Genomic DNA, 23,922 nt, shown 5'->3' with positions numbered 1-23,922 from the left:
TCAATTAACCGGCACCCATGGGGATTGGTAGATGCCGGATCAATGTAGTTTCTGGTTGCTTGAGAGTTACTATTAAACCCTAATACCCACTAGATGGCAGCAGAGAGATACAGATTTTTTTTTGCCAGTTGCTTAAGAGTGCGGGTTTTTTTTTTTCCTGGTTGCTTGAGAGTGACGGGTTTTTTTCTGGTTTGATTTTTGTGCCGGTTGCTTGAGAGTGCCAGTTGCTTGAGTTCCAGTTAACTGAGAGTCTACTGTACTTCTCAATTCCAGTTTAGGGGCATGGCATCAAACTAAGATTTTGGCAGAGTCCTAGACTCCTAAATGTTCTTTTTTTGATTTTTCATTAATTCTTAATAATTAATTCTTCCTTGGAGTCAGGGTACTGTTCTTAATTCTTATTTATTAATTAATTCTTCCTTGAGTTCAGGGTACTGTTCTCAATAATTAATTAATTAATTAATTCTTCCTTGAGTTCAGGGTGCTGTTAACCATTATTTCAGTTTGATGCATGCGTATATACATATGCCGCTTATGTGAAAAATACATTTTTTGTTTATTTCAGACCTTGATGGTCTGTTTTCATTGGGCTTCCTCTTACTTTAAAAGTATAAACAATAACAAACAGAGCTGTGAGCACACCATTTGTGATTTTGCTTTCATTTCTCTCCCACTACAAACACACAGACCCGCACACACTTGGAGCTATCTCAGCCAATTTCAGATAAGATAGGAGTTGTTGATAAAACCAAAATTCCAAAGTTCAGAATTCATTTTTCCACTTCTAATTTCATGACAGAAACCTGATCAATGGAAAATGTAGTAGTAAATAATGCCCAATACAGCCCCAATGAAAAATCTTTCATGTTGCAATGTGGTGCTGCTTTGTGGAAGAGCCTGTAAAGAAATGCTGGCTTTGATCAAATCAGACTGAATTAGCTCACCATAAATCTCCTTCAATGCAAGTATCAGTTTAGGAAAAACAACAACCCTATTTCATAATCACTTTCTGCCTTCAGGATTTTGGGATCTATAGTCCCAACATATCTGGAAGGTACCAGGCTACATAAAGTTGTCTTCAGGGGAACTACTGAATCCCTGACAATTATTTATGTAGCATTCATAACAAGACTTGCTAATGAAAATGGAAGCTATAATAAACTAGCAAGGCATCTATAAAATTGAAGGAACTGGACCATGGTTTCTAACTGGCAAAGTAGTAATATATGGGACTCTTTCTTTTAATTGGAAAGAAAATTAAATTCCAAACCTTATTTATGTTGGAAAAGAAAGAGAGAGGAAAACATAAAGATTCCATTTCTTGATTTGTATTGGCAGAATGCCCCTTCTGCATTCTCAAAGATCTGCTATTGTTCCCTATGGATTCAACGCTTGCCCTGCAAGGGGAAAATATTTTATTTTTGATTTTCTCACTGGAGGATGAAAATGTATTAAAGTTATGCAACAGGGTTCTGAGAAGGACAGGAGTCCTAATAAAAACAAATGTTCAAAGGAGATTCCTATTCTATCTTTACTGGGTTGCATCTGCTGCTCTTGGGCTAGAAATAAAGTATTGTAGTGTTATTCCACTAATACTTGGGCAACTGTTTGTGTGACAATGGCTTACTATGCATTGGAACATAGCTTGAACTAGGCCTTTCAGAAGGAAGTCAAAGCATTATGTTTGACACTTTGGCAAGGGTGAAGATGTGGTTTCAGCAAATGGCAGAAGCCTTGCACTCGCAGAATGACACTATTGGATATAATCCACTGCACATACAGTAAGTGCATGCTTATGTCAATTTATCAAAGCACACTGTTTATACAGTGAGTTAAGAGTTAAACACCAACAGATTTGTTCACTAAAACAGCTCAGGAATTTGGTGGAACAGTTTCTGCTGGGGAAAATAAACTATGGTTTAATTTTGTTATTGTATTCTTGCGTACTTGCATAGTGTGTTTGTCCTTTGAGGTGCCCAGATTGTTCATATGTTCAGTCTCTGCGGTTAGCACAGTTACTTCCGTTGTAAAAAGCAAAGAAAGTTGGAAAGTGAATGCTTGATTGCTGTGTGAAAATAGGAAAATCCTGATCATAGAATGAATGCAGTAAGCTGTTGTTTGTTCCACTGTTCTTTTGCTTTTAACATTTTTATTATAAACTATCTCCTGGGAATATATCCAAAAAGGTGGTTAGAAATAAAACAAATGAAGAAATAAAACCCTACACTGATTACAACAAGCATTTCAGTATGCATATAGAGTTTTCTTTACTATTATTTATTTCCATCCTGCCTTTTAAGACAAGTTACAAATCCATCTAAAGTCTAGAACTTTGCTCAAAGTGCACTTTGTATAATCATTCCCCACTAGCCCAGATTCTCTTACACAAACATAATTTGCATAACAGAGCTAATGCTTTCCCAAAGATTATTCTTGTGCCATGGAGTTAGTGTTGGAATTAAATCCACAGTCACTGTATTCATATAGTGTGGCACTGAAATAAAGCTTCTCGGCTCTCTGCAAAACCATACTTAACAAGTCATTACAAAGATACTTCTTCTCAATGGTGCAATACGTTTAAGATGGTTTTCCAAAAATGTAAATTTGCATGCATGGCGCCAAGTACTACTGACATGCAGAAAGAGTCATCTTCTGATGTAGTAAATGAATGTACAAAACTGCCCTAGGTTCTTTGGGGGAGATAATCTGGTGCTACAGTATCTGCCTGCTAACACAGATCAAAAGCTATCATAGTCACACCTTACACACTACTACTTGTTTTCACAAGCCTCCATATCTGTAATTATTAAGCCAGATACATCCAAGGTTTTCACTTAAAATTTACTATTGTGTTTTTTTCTAACATTGTGTTGTGCTTATTTTTCACTTTGGATATATATTATTGCTGATGTTTCCCACAGTTCGTCATCATTCCATGATGGAGGAATGATGCTGGGTGTTTTTGGTCATTGACATGACCAAAAAATGGTTCAGCAAAAACACTCCAGTGGAAAAAGTGGTATAGAGAACAGTATTTTTTCATGAAGAGGTTGAATAATATTGTTGAATAACAAGCAGGTTGTCACTGTACTGTATTATAGCATCAGTTGGCTCCATAACATATAATAATAATTATGATAATGTACATATATGTAGTCTCCTATAAAATTTATCCGAGTCCTTCTCATCCTGGTGTCCTTTAAAATGAATTCAACTTTAATTCTATTATGCCCATGCTTTAGAGAATTACAGCTCTTTAGATTAGTACACTTTGAGGACACAAGGATGGGAAAAGCTAATTGTGGTCATATTAATGCCTCTGATTTACCAAACAGACTTTCAATATGTATTTTTAAAGGACAATTTTCTTCCATACTATTTTCTTTAGAAGTATCAAGGGCCTTTTAATGAACAAAATGTTTAGAGACCCAGTTTTTACATTTAATGAATGAAAACTACAAGTATATTGAACCAATAAGCCTACATTCCCTATAGTCCTTGCTGTGTGATGTCTTATGGATTCTACAGTATTGTTAATTTTTCATTGTTTATGGACAGATTTCTATTCTGTTTATTACTAACCCCACAAGTTCAAATTATTGTAGTAATTGGTATTCTTTACTAAAGTCTGCATATCGTTCTTACTTACAACTTTGCAGTAGCAGATAGACGGTTACACATTTCCAAATACCAGGACAATGTAGTTAAAGGTTTGAGTTGTTGTTTTTTTCCAAAATAAATATTGACATTAGAAGCTGATTATAATTTCACCAAGGCTTGTTTGGAAGTGTTGTATGAAGTGCAGTTACATATGGAACTGATCTGCAGAGATAGACACAGAAAAAAAAAACTCCAGCAAAATAATTCATTTCCTTGCTGTTATAGAAGGAAGGTCTTTGTAAAAGTCATCTGTCTGAAATGAGGGTTTCTGTCCTAGGTGAGATGTCATTATAGATGGCAGACAAATTGTGGTCTCCAATTTCCATGATTTAGAACTGACTTGAAATTTCCACAAGCCCATGAAAACCTGCCGTTCATTGAAACAGGAGAGTGATACAGCTGTTGCACCATCTGATTCATGTTCCTCCTTCTTTTATGTTGCCTTAAAAAGCAGCCAGCTTTGTTTGCACAGCTATGGCCTTCTCAAAAAAAGGCAAACTTCACTTCATTTGTTTGAGAACGCAAAATCCTGTGGCTTCAACACCATTACTCCTATTGATTAATTTTAGAATGGAGACAGGATTAGCAAAATTCAAATCTATGCTAGATTTGTTTTGTTCTCCCTTTGCAAATTAATAACCCACCTATCCCTTTCCAACTTAAACTTTCCTGTGCAGGTCTATGGGAATTTTAAAGCTAATAACGAAGCACATATAATGTTGGAATGAAACTAGGCAGTATAGTATAAAACAGAGCTATGGAAGGGCATTATGAAAGCTGGTCCAGTCTGGAACTTGCTTCTAATGCCATAGCTCAGCTAAATTTATTTAAGCAACAGTGTCTCATACTACAAATAATCAGCATCCTCTCAAAAACTGAATTTCCAAAACAGGACTTCGAAAGAAAGTGTAAGTTTTAAGATTTCTCTTCCTAAAAGATGGTACATCTGTGAAGCACCAACCAGACATATTTCGACCACTTCCTTGTGCTTGAAATACTTTAGAAAAATATCACTAATTATTGGATTTCTTAGCCCCAGATAAATTCTTCACATTTTTTTCATTGTTATTCCTAAAGCCCAGTTAAGTAGCAACTATTTGTTTTGTAAATTGTTCAAATATTTGACACTTCACAATCATCAGTGATAACCTTCCTTTTCATTCCTCTTTTCCCCAACATATTTTTTTTTCTGGAGTGCTTGTTAACTTTGGCAGGCTTTTTATCATCTGAAGGTAGAGACAAAGCTTTTAATGAATGTCTGCAAAACAAGGGCTTTAGGTGGTATCAGACAATGTTCAGATTTGCAACTGGCAGCCAAGACATTTGTTTCAGGGGCCCCAGATTTTGGTCCTATTGCAGAAAGTCGATTTACAATGTTTTAATACAGATAGTATACAGTAACTGGCAAGCCTAATGAGGTTACTAGGAATTAGGAAGTAAAGATTGATAAATTAAATGACCAGATGGTATTGAACTGATGAAGTCATGCTCAATAGACTCTATCACTTACATGTTGAAGATTTATCTAAAGGTGCTCCTAGGGGAAAGCCACACATGGGCTGGGCTGGTCTGATACTGGGCTGATCTTCTAAGAAGAATAGATAACTCATCAGAGGACAACTCATTTAACATAAGCAGACTGAGGACACTGAAAGGAAGATTGTTCAGGGATTTGTATCTGCAATTATTTCTTTGAGTGTAACAATGCTATCATGTAATGATACTGCAATGGTCACCTTTTCTGGTCTCCCATACCTAGATATACCCAATATGTAGAAGGCCTTCTTCTACACAACAGCTATATACAAGATAGAGAAGGGAGTATCTTTCTCAAAAGTACCCTTCTCCAGTTCTAGATCACCATCCTCAGCAAGATATACCTAGAACCAATTATATCATGTTTTTGTTGCCAAGCAAAGACAAGCCTGTTCTCCTGGGCCTTTGACCTTCATTTATTTAGTTCTTGTCACCTAACAGTTGCTTTAAGTGTTGGCTTAATCCATCAGGTGAATTGCATATTATGTCTTTCTCGGCCACTGAAATAGTTAAAAACCTTAAATAAAATGAGGTTGAAATATTAGCTATTAATATGTCATTATATCACAGCTTTTCTTTTTTTAAGAAGAACACATTAAAAATAATATCTCTCTAAGCAACAATTCCAGAAGTCATGAATATGCCCATGGCAATATAGACTGTTCCTGTAGAGTGGCAAACTCCATACCAGGCAACAGCCAATCATCCTGCCTCATGAGGTTCAAAGCTTTTTCCTCAAGGAAAGTATAATGCTTGAATCATGAGTGAAAGGGGGAAAATGATGGGGGAAAAGGTCTTTTAAGAAGCTCAAAGAAATATCTAAGTAGTTATGTATGTATGTATGTGATATTATATATATATATATATATATATATATATATATATATATATATATATATATAGTATCACTACTCACAACTCATATCTGAGCTGCATTACTGCTTTTCATTCATCTGCATTTTGCAAATGGCTCACGTGCACTAAATGCAACCTAAGTTTCACATCTACATGTGTCAATCCAGGGTGTTAATTAATTAAGTAGTTTAAAAAGTTATAGAAATGGCTGGCTTTTAACTTCAACTACTTAAAGAATGTTAGCTCCTCTTCTAGTATACGTATGAGTTACCAATTTTTATGCAGCACTTCATAGCAAGGATGAGAAATGTGTTGCCTAAACTTTAGTCCTTTTTTTTTTTTGAAAACTAGGACATGTATAACATTGTTTCTAGATAAAGAAGAGCAAATTCTGTATAAATCTATGGGTAATGCCAAACAAACCCATTTTCTGTGTTTGAAATATTAAACATGCTAATAGCCCATCTGGTTTATTTCTTATGAATCACCTAAACTTTGAACTAGTTGGTATCTTTTAATGCAACTTGCAGTTAATGGAAAATAGAAATTGACTATGCAATTGAAGCCCTGTCCCTTTTTAACTCTGTTTCATGTGCAGTGCATGTAAAGAGGGGCAGGCCTTTGACTGTACAGTTGTAGTCACCATCTTGAATTTTTTGACACCTCTGGCTACAGATTATGAGTCCTGATCTACAAAGAAGCCTACCTGGAATTTCTCCATGTCTGTGCTTCTAGGTGAAATGCAGCTGTCAGTTCTGAAGGCTGATAATGATCACCGACCTCTTCCTGAAAGCTGTTCCTAGAGATCTTCTGACTGAAGACAAATTTGAGGGTGGATACTGGGATTGCAAAGGAGAGTTGTGAGTCATCTAATCCTTAACATTGCCTCTGTCTGCATGGCTGCATTTCTCTCAATATTAATAATATATTGCAGTTAGAAATTGTTGTCAAATGCTTTAAGCCATGTACAGGCATGTGAAAGGGTGATACATATTACGCATCTTATTAATAACATAGTTCTGGTTTGGAAAAAAAATGCACTTCAGTGGGAGAATTTCAGGTAAGTGTCTTAATTAAGGTCACAGTCACAGAGATGCAAATGAAAATTAACAACAGTCACACTGAATGTAAGTTAATCAACCTGTTTAGCATAGCTTTCCACAAATCAGTGCATTCCAGACATGTGGAAATTCTCATAATTCCTAGTCAGCAAATCCATTACAGATTAAAGGAGACAATGTCCAAGAGATGAAGAGGGAACCAAACAGAACAAGGCAAATACCAGAATAATTAATGGAACAACATCCAATAATGGATTAGCTAAATTTGCAAGGATATCTACTGTACGTATCATTATTTAACACGTTAAAAACACACTGATATTAATGATTAAATAGCATGATCACACATTCTACAAGTGTTTCTCTACACAGTAATGAGAGAAACCATTGTAGAATTTGTGACAATGCCTTTTTACACCTCTGGTCTATGGAATGTGTTTGATAAGTCTTTGAATCTAATTTTTCTTTATGATATTGTTTTCTTATCTGGAAAGTAGAAAAGGGATCCAAGGAAAATAATCTGGATTTGTTTTTGGAATGTCAAGCCTTCAGTAATCCAGTCTATATATTCACAGATAACAACACTGTGTTTTGTTTTGTTGTGTTGTTTATTCGTTTAGTCGCTTCTGACTCTTCATGACTTCATGGACCAGCCCACACCAGAGCTTCCTGTCAGTCGTCAACACCCCCAGCTCCCCCAGGGATGAGTCCGTCACCTCTAGAATATCATCCATCCATCTTGCCCTTGGTCGGCCCCTCTTCCTTTTGCCTTCCACTCTCCCTAGCATCAGCATCTTCTCCAGGGTGTCCTGTCTTCTCATTATGTGGCCACAGTATTTCAGTTTTGCCTTTAATATCATTCCCTCAAGTGAGCAGTCTGGCTTTATTTCCTGGAGGATGGACTGGTTTGATCTTCTTGCAGTCCAAGGCACTCTCAGAATTTTCCTCCAACACCACAGTTCAAAAGCATCGATCTTCCTTCGCTCAGCCTTCCTTATGGTCCAGCTCTCGCAGCCATATGGCACTACGGGGAACACCATTGCTTTAACTATGCGGACATTTGTTGTCAGTGTGATGTCTCTGCTCTTAACTATTTGATCGAGATTTGTCATTGCTCTTCTCCCAAGGATTAAGCATCTTCTGATTTCCTGACTGCAGTCAGCATCTGCAGTAATCTTCGCACCTAGAAATACAAAGTCTTTCACTGCCTCTACGTTTTCTCCCTCTATTTGCCAGTTATCAATCAAGCTGGTTGCCATAATCTTGGTTTTTTTGAGGTTTAGCTGCAATTGCAACAAAATGAAAGGCTCCAGACTAGACTCATCCTTGACATGCTAGATCTCCATGTGCAGAAGGGATCCATTTGTTTGCATTCTGAAGTGACCCTGTGCTGGAAAGATCCTATTTGCTCTCTTTAGGATCGTGGAGCAGCCTTGGCTAGGGAGAAGTGCACCAGCATTAGACTGACTGGTAGTCTTGATTGCGGAATGCGTTTTTTCTACGCAGCACAGATTACACTGGGGATGTGCAAAACATTCCCTGCACAAAGTGGGTATGGAATTAGTTTTGCTTGATCTTGTGGCTAAAACAAAATACATGTACATCCTGGAACACAGTTTCAAGCAGAAGTGGTCCATGGGGGAGGAGAGGGGAGAAAAAGCTAAGGCCAGGAGAGGCAAGGGAAAAAAGGTGCTTGGAAGATGGGGACAGCTGAGCTAGTGAGGAATGCCATGCTGGGAGATACTGAGGGGAGGAGTCAAAGTTAGAGATGTTGCACATCACCCTTGCCCTGCTAGCCCCATCCGGATTTGTTTCATCCCAAACCTGGAACAACTGGCATGTTCTACTGAACCATGCCTGACTGGGAACGCTTTGGCAGAATTTCCAAGTTTGGAAGAACGTGTCTCCCCCCCACCCCCTGCTTTCTAGCATATGCCAATATGATGTCCTGCAGATGTTTTGGAGTTCAGCTCCACAGCCCCTCCCCATACCAACGAATGATGGCTAGGGATTATGGGAGGTGAAGCCCAAGGCCTCTAGGGAAACGTTGTGCAGGCTGGTATATCAAGGATCGCGCCCAAGACTTGGAAGTTCTCCTGGCCTCCTTTTCCCGAGTTGGAATTTTGTCAGGAAAAACAGAAGAGCTTCTCTTCGGAACTGTAAAAAAAGAGAAGGAATTGCTGCCAATGCAATAGCTTTTCAGAAAAGAGAAGGTGCATTTGACACAGGCAAATGCTTGAATGATTCCTTTGATCATTTATCCCTCGAATGTTGTCCCCTTCCCGCTCTTCCTTCTTTCCTTCCTCTTTTTTTTTGGGCGGGGAGGGGAGCGGGGAAGATTTTTTTTTCCTCGGGAGCCCGCCGTGCTTTGTTCGTGAGCCAGGCGCCCTCTTGCGGCAGCAGCTGTTTCTGCCTTGCCTTTTATGCGCGGGATGGGAAAGAAAAAGTTTGGGAAAGTTTTGGAAGTCGCGGTAAAGTGTGGTGGTCCCCCCCCCCTACTCCGCCTCCTGGCTTTTCCTAGCAGTGTGAGCGTGCGTGCGTGTGTGAAACCGACCTGACGACATCCACAGTAGTGCCCGCCTTCCCGTGCCTGTTCAAATAGCATTCCCCAAATCTATCGCCACCGAAAAACTAGGATCCACACCACCTCCGCCGCCCCACTTCTCAGGGAAAGAGGGAAAGAGAGAAATCCCTTTATTTTCCCACCTCTTTCCTTCTAAACGCCAAAGGGAAAATAGAAGACGGGGCAAACCCAAGTAACTCTCGGCCAGCATAAAACGATTCTCCTCCGAAGAGTTGCATTCGCCCCCCGAGCATGGCGGAGGCTCGGGATCAGTGCCGCCGAGGGTCCGTGAACCATCCTTGAGGGGCCATTTAACACTGCCCCCCTCCCCTCCCCTCCCCTCCCCGCCCCGCCAACCAGGGCAGCGGCAGCGAACTCTCGCTTTTTGCACTTGTCAGATGCGGACGGGACTTTGGCCGGCTGGGATCGAGACACCCAAGGCAATCCGACCTTAAGGCAGCCGGCAAGGCGGGTCCCCCGGGAGGAAGAGGATGCAGCCCCACCTGGCGCTGATGTGCCTTGTTGTGTTCGGGGGGGCTCTGCCGGCGTCGGCTCGACCCGAGCCCAGGAGGCGGCAGCAAATGGACCCAAGGCGATGTGAGCTGCCCCGATCGGTGAGCTGGGCGAGGGAGGGGGGGAGAGGAGAGGCGCACGCGGTGGAAGAGGTGTGGGTGGCAGGGATTCCACGTAAAAGAGCCTGGGCAGCGCCACGTGCGGAATGCTTGCGGGGAAATCCCTTGGGATCTCCTGGGGTGATCCCCGAGGAGAACGATCTGCCGCCAAGCACTTCGTCAGCCCAGACGCTTCCTTCCCAGCGTCCCACCGGCCCCTGAAAGCCTGGCCTTGCGTTTGGGCCCTGAAGGTCTGGGTGGTGGACCTGTCCGCGCTGGCATCTCCGGCATCCCGTCTCAGGTGTCCGTGGACTGGGCTCTCTGGGCAGCGCTGTCCAATTGGCCGGACAAGCGGGGCTGTGCTGGCTGGAAAGGGCGATCGTAGGTCGCCAACTTGATAGGAAGACAGACATCAGCTACTGCCCCTTGTTCAGCATCAAGCACGCTGGGCTGATTAATCGGGAAACGATAGCAATCCTATAGCCAAGTCTTGGCCTTTCATTACCAGGCAGGCTAACTGCCTCTGCTCACCAAGCACCGGAGCCCTTCCCATCATTTTTCAGGCATACTCTGAAAAAGTTTAGGTGATACCAAGGTGGTTAATATGGTTGATGTGCTGCTGCTACTCAGCAAAAGCAGAGCTGATAACTCTTAGGGTTACATTGGTCAACTTTTCCATACTCGTAATTTGCTTTTATTTAAACAGGATTTTCACAGGGTGATGTACAGTTTAAAGTAAAACAAATACAGCATAATTTACAGCATGATGCCACCTATTCCCTGTTCTGAAACTCAAATCCTTTAGATAAGTTATTGTGCCAAGCGAGGACCTGTCTCAGTCCTCGCTCAACCTTCATTGGAAGCTTCGGGCCACCTGTACTGTAGTGTCTCAGCCTAACCGACCTCAGAGTTATTGTTAGGCTAGCCTGGAGAAGTGGAAGATGTGCAGGAGGCTGTTTTGAGATCCCAGAGGAAAGGGGGCATCTCAGTGCAAAAAAGCATGCGAATGAATTGCCATGACCTTTAGGAGCATTGCGTTTATTACCTGCATCATCTGCTGCCTAAGGTTGTATTAAAGTCAGTGGAACAACACACTTGCTTCCAATTTAGGATCACAAGACGTGCTTCTGACAGGAATACAGATGGTATAAAATTAGTATGTATTGGGACAATCAGTTAAGGATTTACAGAACTTCTTTGCATAGTGAGCCCATGCAGATTGGATAAAAGAATTATTACACTGTATCTCTTAAGTATATATTTCTGGCTGATCAAATGCAAGAATAAAATGACTGAAATAGTGGACTTTAGGAATTATGTCTGTCTAGACAATTAAAAAAAAAGAAAAGAAAAGAAGATAGGCTTATTACACAGAGTGCAGTTTTGTATATATGTGTCTAATGTATATGTTACATCCTAAAATGTATATATATGACAATGAACAAACTCTTGCTTGTATTAATGTGTTTCTGTGGTCCTTTACAAAAGGTTGTTTAAAGAACAGTTGTTCTTTAACCTATTCTGTTGTTTTATCTCTCTTTACCTCAAAGGACAATTACACAGATGTGAAGGCATAATTAAGAGGCCTAACTCTGTATCTTCCTCTGTAGTAGATAAGTTTTCCAGTTGTTAGAGTCATCTTTACTGAATTCTGTAGAATAGTTCTAGCATGTGTATGTGCACTTCAAGAGATTTTGCTTCAATATCACTTGGGTTTGTATCAGGGAGGTGAAACAATAGCCTTGAAACGTTTTTGCAAACTTATTCCAGAATAGGTGGCAAGCACAGTGTGCACCTGCATTTCCTCTCTGCAGCATTTACTAACTTTGTCATATTTGCCAGCCTTGAGTATCTTTGTCACAGCATTGTCCCTGATGCTGACTAGTTTCCTTTCTTGATTTCTTTTGCATAGCAAAGAGACCTGAACTCTTTCCTCTGGACAATCCGGAGAGATCCTCCTGCCTACTTGTTCGGCACCATCCATGTGCCTTACACACGGGTATGGGACTTCGTTCCTGAGAACTCCAAAGCTGCTTTTCAAGCCAGTTCCAGTGTGTACTTTGAACTGGATCTCACGAACCCTTCCACCATCTCAGGCCTGGCCAGCTGTCAATTGCTTCCTCATGGGGAGAATTTACAGGATGTGCTTCCCCAGGATCTTTACCACCGCCTCAAACGCCATCTTGAGTACGTCAGGTTGATGCTGCCTCACTGGATGACTCCAGATCAAAGGGGCAAAGGCCTTTATGCTGATTACCTTTTCAATGCTATTGCTGGAAATTGGGAACGCAAAAGACCTGTCTGGGTGATGCTGATGGTCAACTCCTTGACCGAGACGGACATCCGTTCACGGGGAGTGCCGGTGTTGGACCTCTACCTGGCTCAGGAGGCTGAAAGGATGAAGAAAAGCACAGGAGCTGTGGAGAGAGTGGAAGAGCAATGCCACCCTCTGAATGGGCTGAACTTCTCCCAGGTAGGGCAGCCTAGATCTTTTCAGCTTTCCAGAGAATGTCTTTCCTTTAAAAAGAGCTGGTATTAGTTTGGGGCCAGGCAGAAACTGCAGAATGAATTAAGCCCAGAGGCTAGTGCGTCTTAGGTTTATTTTCTTCTATGAATGAATTCTTCTGTGAATTCTAGGTTTACGGGAGTACAGATGGTTGGTTTTTCTCTTTGGATAATGTGCTAACTGCAACGATGTTACAACATGGAGCCATAGAGTTAGAACAGGCAGTTAGACCCCTGAATACCTGCACAATGCGGGAATCAGATTTAAAGCCTCCTTGGCACACATGTCTGTTCTAAAGAAGAATGATGTGTGTATGTCAAGGTAGAACTACAGTATTATTTCTTCCATAATTTGCATGTATGGGTAAATATGAAAACTCTGTTACTTTGAAGATAATCTTGAGGAGCATCTGCAAGTTGGGTGTGGTGGAAAAACATCAATGCTGCAGCGATACCTTGGTTTTGGTCTCCTTATACAATACATTGAAAAGAGTATCCGACATGTAATATATGACACATACACGCATAAAGAAAGAAAATAGACAGGCAGTTAGCTCTTTCTTTGTGTCTGTTTCAACAAACAGTGATACTGGTTTCTTGGAGATTGGGAGTGTTATGTCACAGCCACAGAAAATTATGTGGAATTATACTCCTTCGCCACCTTGAGCTATTTATAAAAATAATAAAGGTGGGATAAAAATAAATAAAATAAATGTGGAATTATGTCCCGGTATATGTTAACGACATGCAGGGGAGTGGTCTGAGGACAGAAAATACAGTCATTTGGCCTGGATCTGCTGCTCAGTGCCGAGATGGAAAGCTCCTCAGTACCCCAAGGATTCTGCGGAAAGACAGATGCTCTCTCTTTTATATTTTGCCCAACTCATTCGGATCTGGAAGTGGACTGCTTCCCACCCTGTAAAGCATGTGAGCCTTTCTTTGGTTGCTGCTAGATGCACACTGTCTCAAAATTACCCAAATGCCTGTTTTAAAGGGATGAAAAAAAGAGCATATGTAATACAGGGCAATCCTATATATGTCTATTAAGCAGTAAGCTCTGTTGAATTCAGAAGGGCTTCCTTCCAAGAACACACAGACAGGAATGCATCTTAAATACAGCATGTTTACTGTTTTTATGGTTATATAAAATGCTGTTGCGCTCATGAAAGAATGCAGCTTCTAACTGTATTTGGAAAGGCGTTTATGCCTCTTTAAATCCTCTTCCGAAGAATTGTGATGCAGACTTGTTTTTTATTTCTGAATGTAGATGTTATGTTTATAGTAAAGTATAGTACAGTATATATCAGTCAAAAGAGATACATCATTTAGGGCATTCACAAGGATTATGTTCACCCATACCTAATCTATATTAGGCACATTGTAAAATTGTTTATAGTAAACGTGGTGATGTTAACTGATTTTTGTGTTGTATGTATGTGTGTTTATGGCATTAAAATATGGATTGTAAAATTACAGCTGTTCTTTGTTTACAGCAATACCATCAGCATTAGATACCCGTTGTGTTCACAATCTAGGCTGTCTCTTGATTTAGGTAATGGGCTTCATATGCTTCTCTGAAGAATAAATTGTCTGTGTGATTTTGGATGGAGCACTGTTTTTCATTAACCCTCTCCCAAATATCACCTGTGAAAATATGTAATTAATTGATCATCCTGCCAAAAAAATAGAAGGCTGGGTTGGAATAAAATGGGAAAAACATGCTAACAGACTCATTTTATGCTTTATGGTTGTTTGTTTGTTTGTCCAAATAGCTTCAATTTTGAAACAGTCACAGGAAAAGTACAAATCCTGTGAGAGAAAAGAATCAGATCTTTGCTTAGAAAATGTTATAATCACCTAATACCTGTTAAAGGAGAGGTGGATAATCTGTGCCCTTCAGATGTTGCTTGACTAGAGTGGATTGTTTACAGCAGCCTTTCTCAACCTTTTGACCCTAGAGGAACCCCTGCACATTCAGGCTCAAATATAGGCCAGAAATTACAAAATTATTATATTTGTTTCCTGTGTAGGCCTGCATATATGCATTAACAGGGTTTTTAAACTAAAAATAAAGAATGAAACTTACCTCTTTAATGTGAAGTTGCCCAAATTTGAAATAAATTTTTAAATAAATCGTGATCTCCCAGGGGACCCTTAGTGACCTCTAAAGGAACCCTAGTGTTCCACGGAACCCTTGTTGAGAAACCCTGGTCTACAGTATGTTGATAACAAGGATGATGGGACTTATTTGATTTGCATCTTCCCTATCCATTGGCCATGCTGTTGATGCAGCTGGAAGCTGAATTTCTTCTAGAGCACCACAGATTTCTCAGCCTTGGATTAAAGGACTCTTTAGGCATCCCCTTTCCAAGTGAGGGATTTAACTCCAAACACAACTTTCTTATAAATTGCTTATAACAATGTATTGATAGATTTTGTCTTCCCACTTATGAATTGTTTGTTGGGCTACCTACTAATGATGTAATAATCCCAAAGTTCCTTCTCTAAGCAAATGAATTCCTAGGTCTGGAATTCAAATCCATTTTTTTTACTGTTCTGGAGTTACAAGAAAATGGGGCTCTGCAAAGGTTTTACTATTTCAATAACAGTTTTATTTTATTAATTTTATTGATATTGGCACTGTGGTATAAATATTTTCAGGATTTGAAGAGTGTTAATGGAACTACTAATCTGTGTTCATCCATTTAATCATGCGTATGCAGGATCTACGATTAACAAAGCATTACTTCCATTTTTAAAATAGCTTTTTTAAAATGACTAGAAGAAATCCAACAAATCAGTAGCAACTAATGAATCAATATTCTTCAGCCTACTTATTGAAAAGTGAACAAAATATTTGTGAGAGTGTCACTGAAGAGTTAACTTTCAGTTTCCTATATTAAATGCAGACTACAGTACTTGAAACCAAGTTCAAAATAATTAGCCAGAGACACACTATGCCTCTTATGACACCGAGTCTCTGTCAGGTCAAATAGTACTTAAAACTTTTAAAAGCCCTTCATAAAGATGTACAGTGGGAAGCTTTTCAAATCTGAACTATATTACACATTTTTTGTGGATGTAAGCAAGAAATCTCTCTTTTTAATCTCTCGAGATGGGAACTAATGCTGGTGTAGCTCCCTGAAACTCTGATTTTAACTCTGCCCATCATTATTCCTTTATTTTTCTTAGCAGATTTTTCTGCATAATAAAGGGAGAATAGATTGAATACTCAAATAGGGCATTGGTTTTAAAAAGCCATTAATTCCAGACTCATTGATTTGGGATAGTTGAATGATTTCTGCCATTCATAAACAGTTGTCTCTCAGATTTAAAGATTTGTCGGAAGTTTTTGCTCTGGCTGGGGAGCCAGCTGATTCCAAGGTGGCTGCTATGCTTCCATTTCTGTGCATGTCCTTTATGGAATAAATTGAGGTGGTAGCTGAATTAATGTGTAAACAGCCGTCTGAAAGATACATTAAAAAACCAAAGGCAGTCTTGCTGAGAGCAATAAATGAGAAAATAAAAGGTAGCTAGAAAGGTAGGTCTCTTCTGTCCTTTTTGTAATGCATTCTAAGCTGGCTGGCCTTAACACCTGGCAAACGGTTCAAATGGAGCAATTTGTAATGTTATCATTTGGTCTAGCAATTCTGCTGTTGGTTTTACTGTTATGGCCTTAATTGAAAGGAGTGGATTATGATGAACTAGATTTCCTCTCTAAATTCTGAATCTTGGGCCTTCTTCTAAGAGACATATAATTAGTGGTATTAATGGTGGAAATTAGAAATTGACCAGAATTTGTTTTCCAGTGGTATGTCTAGGCTGATGGGAACAACATCTGTGATCATTTATAGCTTTAAATCTGTTTGGAGCATCAGTGGGGTTCTTTTTAACCTGCTTTCAGCATTACTTTAATTGCAATATGTGTAACTTAACAAAATTTGGAAACAAGGTCCCAGAAGGCATGCTGCAGTGAAATATTCTTAAGCATTTGCTTGCAAGAATTTCTAAGGGGGAAACTAGCAGTTTACTCTTCCACCTAAAAGTACTTAGCCTTTTTACCCCTTTCCCATCTTTATGTTACTGAAAATCTAAATGGGATACTACAAAGGATCCCTGTATCCAATACTGACTTCTTTTGGCTTCTGGAACAAACTGAAGGTTCTTCAAAGGAAGAAAACTCATTTTTTTCACCAGTGCTTGAAGAGTGTATGTAACATTTTGATTCAGAGGTTATGGCAAAATTTTATCAAGCCACAGGGGCCTAATTCACTTATGCTAAGACATAAACTGTGATTTACATGGCTGAGTTCCCATGTTAAGCCAAAACCAAATATACCACACACCAGTTTAACAGGACATATTCTGAACATAAAATTGCATTTTCAAGGTAAATTCCTTTGCCTCATTTAGTTCTTCCCTAATCTGATGTCTTAGTGCACTGATATGAACTCAGAGGGACTTGGTTGTAAACATGCATTGGTTCGCTTGCATAAAAGACCCAAATGAACTGTTTCCTTTGTGCAGCAAACAGAAGTTAAAAAAAAATAAATAACCCTCAGTATCCCAAGGATCTATTCCCTAGTTTTCACTTCAGTTTATATAGAGGAAAATCCTTCCCTAGCCAAATGCACTCCACTATTTCAGCAGCAAAACCACTCAGTGTTGCTGCCAAGAATATAATATGGACATAGTCAACCTAGCTCAAGGGAGAATTTTAACAGGATCCTATTCAAGTCCCATTGGAATTAAGGGGATTTATTACAGAATAAGCATGCAGAGCTTTGCTTCCTGACTGGGCCCAGATTTCGGCAGTCTGTAGGTGTGTATGAGTGTGCGATGTATGCATGTATGCAAGAGAGAATAATTTACGTGTGGCAGAATGGTTTGTACATGAATACTCATATGGGCATCAATTTTACTTTGCAATTAAATTGCTTTGTTTTATTAGCATTTTTTTAATTGTATGACATAGCAGTTTGGTGTTCATGCTGCTTTTTCTTGCTGAGAAATCCTTATGAGGTCCAGCAGCCAGATGTGTAGACTATTTAGCCATGACAAGTCACGTTGCCCGGGGTGCACCACAAGGAGGCTAGTCTGCAGTGCACCAAGTTGGGCTGAGAGAGAGTAACTGGTGCAAGGTCACCCAGCTGACTTTCATGCCTAAGGCGGGACTAGAATTCACAGACTCCTGGTTTCTAGCCCAGCACCTTAACCACTAGACCAAACTGGCTCTCTTATCAGCAATTAATATATACTTATTGCTCTGACCCTGCCTTCTTTTTAGCATGTGGCCTTTGTTGGATATTTCATATATGCAGAGAAATCTATATCACATGCACATATTTGCTGGGAGAAAATAATCCTCAGGACTGCTTTCAATGGGAGTTGGGAAGCATAGCTGAGAATGTAGAAAAGCTGGGTGGTACAGAGGATTTTTGTCTGTTTAGAACAGTGTTTCTCAGCCTTGGCAACTTAAAGATGGGTGGCCTTCAACTCCCAGAATTCCCCAGCCAGTGTGTTGGCTAGGGAATTCTGGGAGTTGAAATCTACATATCAAGTTGCCATGGTTGAGAAACACTGGTTTAGAAGCTAACAAGCAAACAATCCAGAAGATGGTGGCAAAAAAACACTTCCATGTTGATGCCAAGAAAACTGTTCATGTTGTCCTCAGGAGTCAAGCATGACTTGAGGGTATTTTATTTCTATTATTGTGGAGGAACAAATCAGCTCAGGCCAACCAGCACCCAGAAGCCTATTGGAATCCAGTGCAGCTCACAGACTAGTGGTCTTCTATGGGCAAAACAAGATGCAGCCATAACTACCTGCCCTACTGCCTCTGGACCAACTGAAGCTTCTGGATGGTCTTCAGGGGCAGCCCCATGTAGAACATATTGAAGTAGTCCAATTGTAAGGTGACTATGGATGGGGGAAATTTCAGTTTAAGTCTTTGCAGTTTCAAAATAACCTTGAATGTACGAGTTTTGCTTTGGAGCATGGAACACTGGAACATGGGAGTCCATTGGAACTTGGCGGCTAATAAATTTAATAAATAAATAATAGTGAAATAATGATAAAATAAAATAAACATGCTACAACAAACTTCCATATATAACTTAAATATGGACCTAAAATAACACTCAGTAAGAGTGAATGTCAACTTAGTGGGCTGATTTAATTTTAAGACAGACTTTTATACAGCCCGTGGATTGGCAGGGATGGACAAAGATTTATATAAAATTTGCAGAAACAAATGTAAATATATAGATACTAATTTAAAATATATGGTAATTATGTGAATACAGATGAAATCAGTCTTCCATTATTATGAGAGTGACTAGGCATTCTATGTACATGCTCAATAACTATTTGTGTTTGCACTGTTGATGTGAAAATGTTCAATGGCTCTTTTCCTTTAAACTGGTCTTGACTGTTCAGCTTTTCAAACAGAGGACTTCTCTCTGTAAGACAGGCTCCATGATCACCCTATTTTGTTTCAAGGCAGGCTTTAATACTTTGAATCCATTTTCAGAGTGATCACAAAAAATACAAACAGACATGATACAGGTGATCTGCAGGTACAATGCATTATTGTATGGGTTGTTTTTCCTCTTATTTTTATTTTCCCTATTACTAAGCAGCTCTGAATGCATGCAGGGTGCAAGTGGGTGCTCTTTATTGATACTGGAAGGGCAGGGCTTACTCTAAAGCTGCTATTTGTCCTGCTAGGGATCTACTGGTGGCTTTTGTTGGGGGGAGGTTGTAGGGAGGAAGGAAGGGAAGGAAAGGATAGGAAGAGTATGAAAGAAATAATTAATATTCCCCTCCCCAACACTCCTGAAATCAGTGCTATATTTTCAAGTAGGAAAGCAAAAAGATCTGGCACAGTTATATAACCTAATAGAAGAGTGTAAATGGGTCCTTTTCAATGCAGGACTTAATTGTCTCCTGTGGGCATCAGGAATTCAGTTGCAGCCCAGTTAATATATATATCTATATAGATATAGATATAGATAGATATAGATATATAGATATAGATATAGATATAGATATATGTATATGTATATGTATATATGTGTGTGTGTGTGTGTGTATGTATGTATGTGTATGTATGTATGTGTATGTATGTATATATATATATATATATATTGCCCTTCTTTTCATAGCTTACAACTGTTTCCCATTTATTAAATGTGTGGAAGGTAGGGGGAGACCTATTTCAAACTTAGTATGTATGTCTAAAATTACACATTCTGAGCATGCCCAGTTTCACACTTCATTGTTGTTCAGTCACTTCTGACTACAGTATTTGTGACCTGTGGGACATCATTCCACCAGGCCTGTCTGTCAATAACTGCTTCTTTGAGTTCTTGTAAGCTCCAGCATAGATCATCAAAGATAGTATTTAGCCAACTTGTTTACTGGGAGCCTCTTTCAATTGCCTTGAATTTTTCCAAGAATCTTATTCTCTGCTTATTCTCACTTTTGCATTTTGCATCCAAAATGTCTAAACTTTAGCTTCATTATTAGACTTCCTGGGAGTGGTGTGGCTTTACTCCATCTAACCTTGACTGATGTGTTATTTTTATGGCATTCTCAACCATTTTCTCCACCATCATAATTCAAAACATTAATTTTTCTTCAGTCATTCTGATGGTCCAGGTTTCTCAGCCTTGTGTTATAATAGGGAAAACCATAGCCTTGACAGGAGTATAGGTTGCTAAGTACATCAATTTGGGAACATACATAAGTAAAAATAATAACCTCAGAAGTGTCATCAGCCTCTAATTATATGCATACATGTCCCATGTCTAGTTGTCTTTTCCTGTAAAATGTTCTTTAAAAAAATAGGAAGAAAGGACGTTGTTGTGTGGCAAGAGTCTCAGGGGATTTTATTTATTTATCTATCGAATTTGTATCGTCACCCATCTCACAAGTGTGATCCATCCTACTAGTCACTTGTCAGTATGTCCATAATTTTTTGCTCTAACTGCAATATATTTCTGGTTTGATGTCTTGCATCATCCGTTTTAGCTGGGATGCCACAATATTTCCTGATGCTTCTGAGTAATGATCACTTTAACTTCTGTCTTTCTTTTGCTTTATTATACATTAGCCTTAATTTTGGGAAACCATGGATCCCTCCGCCAGCTTCAATATGTCAGGCTAATCTATGGCTCATAAAGCCCAGGAGCTTTGTTTAACCTTTAAAATATGCATTCTGTTCTTTGCCTTTAGCTTATTTTATTCCTCTCTGATTTTCGTTTTGCCTCTTTCTTTCATCTCCTATCACTGGCTCTTTGTAGGCCTCCTTAATCCCCTTGCAGTTGGAGTCTAAGCCTTTTACCCTGTTGCTGCATTTTTCAAAATGAACAGTTGCCTTGCAAAGGGTTTGACATTAGCATCTTGATTTTTAAATCTGCCCATTGAATCTCTCTCTGTAGGGAATCCATTTCTTTCCCCTTCAATGAGAAAGAACTCTGATGGACTGAATGAGGCAAAACAAAGGACCTTACCTAGTCTTTTTTATTATTATGTTTAAGTCATGAATTTGATTATCTAGATTGTATTATGCTATCCACAGCAAAGTGCAGTTGATTAGATCAAACCCAGAGGTAAAAGAAGTATCCCGTCTAGGCCATGCCAGACTTCACACTTAAACTCTGTCTCCTTCCTTCTTTCTTAGCTCTTGGATAGGCAAATAAACATTGTTGTCTTGCTTTGCTGCTTCTTTCCCTGGCATTAAGTGGCAAGGGTGACTTTGTTAACCGTGTCAGTCTTCATTGCTCAGCTCCTGCTGTTCTATCAGATCCAGAGACTCAGCAGCTCTGGTTACTCTATTGATAGAATTTCAGAGGCTGCAAGTGCTATTTAATGAAAGGCTGATGGGTGGCCCATTGTGCTGGGTCTCTGAGCAGCAGGAAACATTCATATACACACAGGACCATATTTTGATCTGCCCTTTTTCTTCCTTTCTTTTCTTTCCCTTTCCTTATCCCTTTCAAAAAAGTTTAACAAAAGACCTTACCCAGTGAAAGGTATCTGTTGAACAGGGCTAAGACTGGGAAAGAAGACCACTGATTTCATGGAACTTACTTCCAAGTGGGCCTAAAGAAGGCTAGGAAATGGTAGTGTCTCTGCAAAAGAACTTGCAGAATGTGCAATTAGATGTGCTCGTTCTAGTGTTTTGCCTGTCATGCAAAAGATGAATGGAATTCCTGTGTACAGGAAAATCACATGCATATGTAAAAAACAAGCAGAGCTAGCCCAAAATATTTTTGCCACATCAGACATAGGAGAGAAAAATTCCTTCCTTTCTTCCTTTTCTAATTATAAAAAACCTACTGAGGTGGTAGTTGCATGGCCAGTCCTCTTATTGGGCAGCATGAGGCAACCTCCTGAGACAGCGGATGTGGGAGTAGTTGTGAGGTTTGAGCCTGCTTCTGACTCCGAAAACGAAACTTATCCGGAGTCAGAAGGAGAAAATGAAACCTATCAGCAAGGTCTTGAAGAATCTAAACCAGGAAGTGACTCAGCAGAGCAGGAGAAATCGCAGGAGATGATTGGACAAACTCTGGAGGGAGATTTGAAGCCTCCAATCAGTGCTCGAGAGAGGAGAGCAGAGAAGCACGCAAAAGAAAAAGAAGCACAATTGGCTGGTAAGGGGAAACAGTGCAAAAAGGAGTGAATAAAAAGGCAGGCGCGCCAAGAGCAAGCTGCCAGAGACAACTGATCCTTTGAGCTCACAGCACCTGTGGAAGAGTCCTTACCAGCGTCGGAAGCCTTGCCTGTAGCCAGCGTGGAACCAGCACTAGCACCTTCTGCCCTCACGGAACCGCCTTCTGCTCGGGTCACTCCAGTAGGGCCTCTTTCCACTGTTACTGTTGAGCACAGTCTCGCATCCAGCTCCAAGCCTTGTTGCTTCACTTCAACATGATCTGGGTGTGCCTCCAGCTCTCAGCCTTGCCTGAATGCTTTAGTTGAGTCCAGCCTTGCCTCTGGATCTCAGCCTTGCCTGTGTCCTGTTCAGACTAAACACCAGAGAGGTTCTCAAAGAATATTCTTTATTGATAACTATTTACAATAAGTAAGTCCTTGATATGTGAGACTGGGTTAAACAAGCCCAACTGGGCTGACTGGATCTGACTGGAACATGAGGCTGGAGGTAACAGTTCTTGAACTGGAACAGTACTGGAACGACGCTGATGCTGAATCTCTGACTCACTGGATCTGGGATCGGGACTACGAACAACAGACAGGGATGAACTGAAGACTTGGAGCAGGACTCAAACTCAGAGCAAGGTTAGACTCAGCTGGGGGTTCTAGACTAGGCTGGGTACTCTGAACTGAAGACTTGAAGACAAGGCCTGAAACCTGAGTAAGGCTGGACTCGGCTGGAATTCCCGAACTAGACTGGATTATGTGGACTGGAGACTTGGAGCTAGGCTTGGAACTTGGAACTAGGCTGGACTTGGCTGGAAGCCCCGAACTAGGCTGGCAACCAGATCCTGAACACGATAGGTGTGAATTCCTGAACACAATGGAGCATGTGAAACGCAGGTTCGCAGGACTGAAGGCAAATGGCAGCACTGGAACGTCAAGGCTTGCCCACACTGCTGAGGAAATCACGGAGTTTCACGGCTTGAAGCAAGGCAAAGCCTGCTAGGCACGGCTGACGCTGATTCCTTGCTGGCAGCAGATGCGGAATTCAATTTTTCTTTGGAGTGGGGCTTGAATGCTGGTTCCTCTTCAGCCACAGACGCTGACTCTGACACCGGTAAGGACTCTTCTCCCAAAGCTGCAGGCTTAGAGGATCAGTTGTCTCTGGCAGCTCGCTCTCAGCACGGCTGCCTTTTATCCCAATCTTTGGTGCGCTTGGAGTCTCCTGTAGCCAATTGGGCTGCCTTCTCCTTCGCACATTTTTCAGACCGTCTCTGGTGTGCACTGATTGGCTCATTCAGTTTCTTCTCCAGATCTTGCCCAATCAGCGTTGTAACTTCTTCCTGCTCTGCTGAGTCATGCTGGAGTTTCGCTTCTCCGATTCCAGCTCGGTAAGTTTCCAATTCCTCCTCTGACTCAGAAAGTGAAACTAATTCTGAGTCAGAGGCAAGCTTGGTTCTGACAGCCTGAA

At 40.3% G+C, this 23,922-nt stretch overlaps 1 protein-coding gene across 1 annotated transcript in view; it reads left to right on the top strand.

Annotated features, from left to right (window-relative positions):
- Window positions 1-10,166: 10,166 nt before the first annotated feature.
- TRABD2B (TraB domain containing 2B) overlaps window positions 10,167-23,922 on the top strand; it is a 247,878-nt gene continuing 234,122 nt past the window's right edge. The window contains exons 1-2 of the mRNA XM_063300126.1: window positions 10,167-10,289; window positions 12,199-12,759. Coding sequence (XP_063156196.1) covers window positions 10,167-10,289; window positions 12,199-12,759 — 684 coding nt within the window. The remainder of the gene's footprint in view (window positions 10,290-12,198; window positions 12,760-23,922) is intronic.

This window comes from Candoia aspera, chromosome 3, assembly GCF_035149785.1.
Source record: "Candoia aspera isolate rCanAsp1 chromosome 3, rCanAsp1.hap2, whole genome shotgun sequence".
NCBI classification, from domain to species: Eukaryota; Metazoa; Chordata; class Lepidosauria; order Squamata; family Boidae; genus Candoia; species Candoia aspera.
This window is presented reverse-complemented; position numbering and strand designations above follow the sequence as displayed.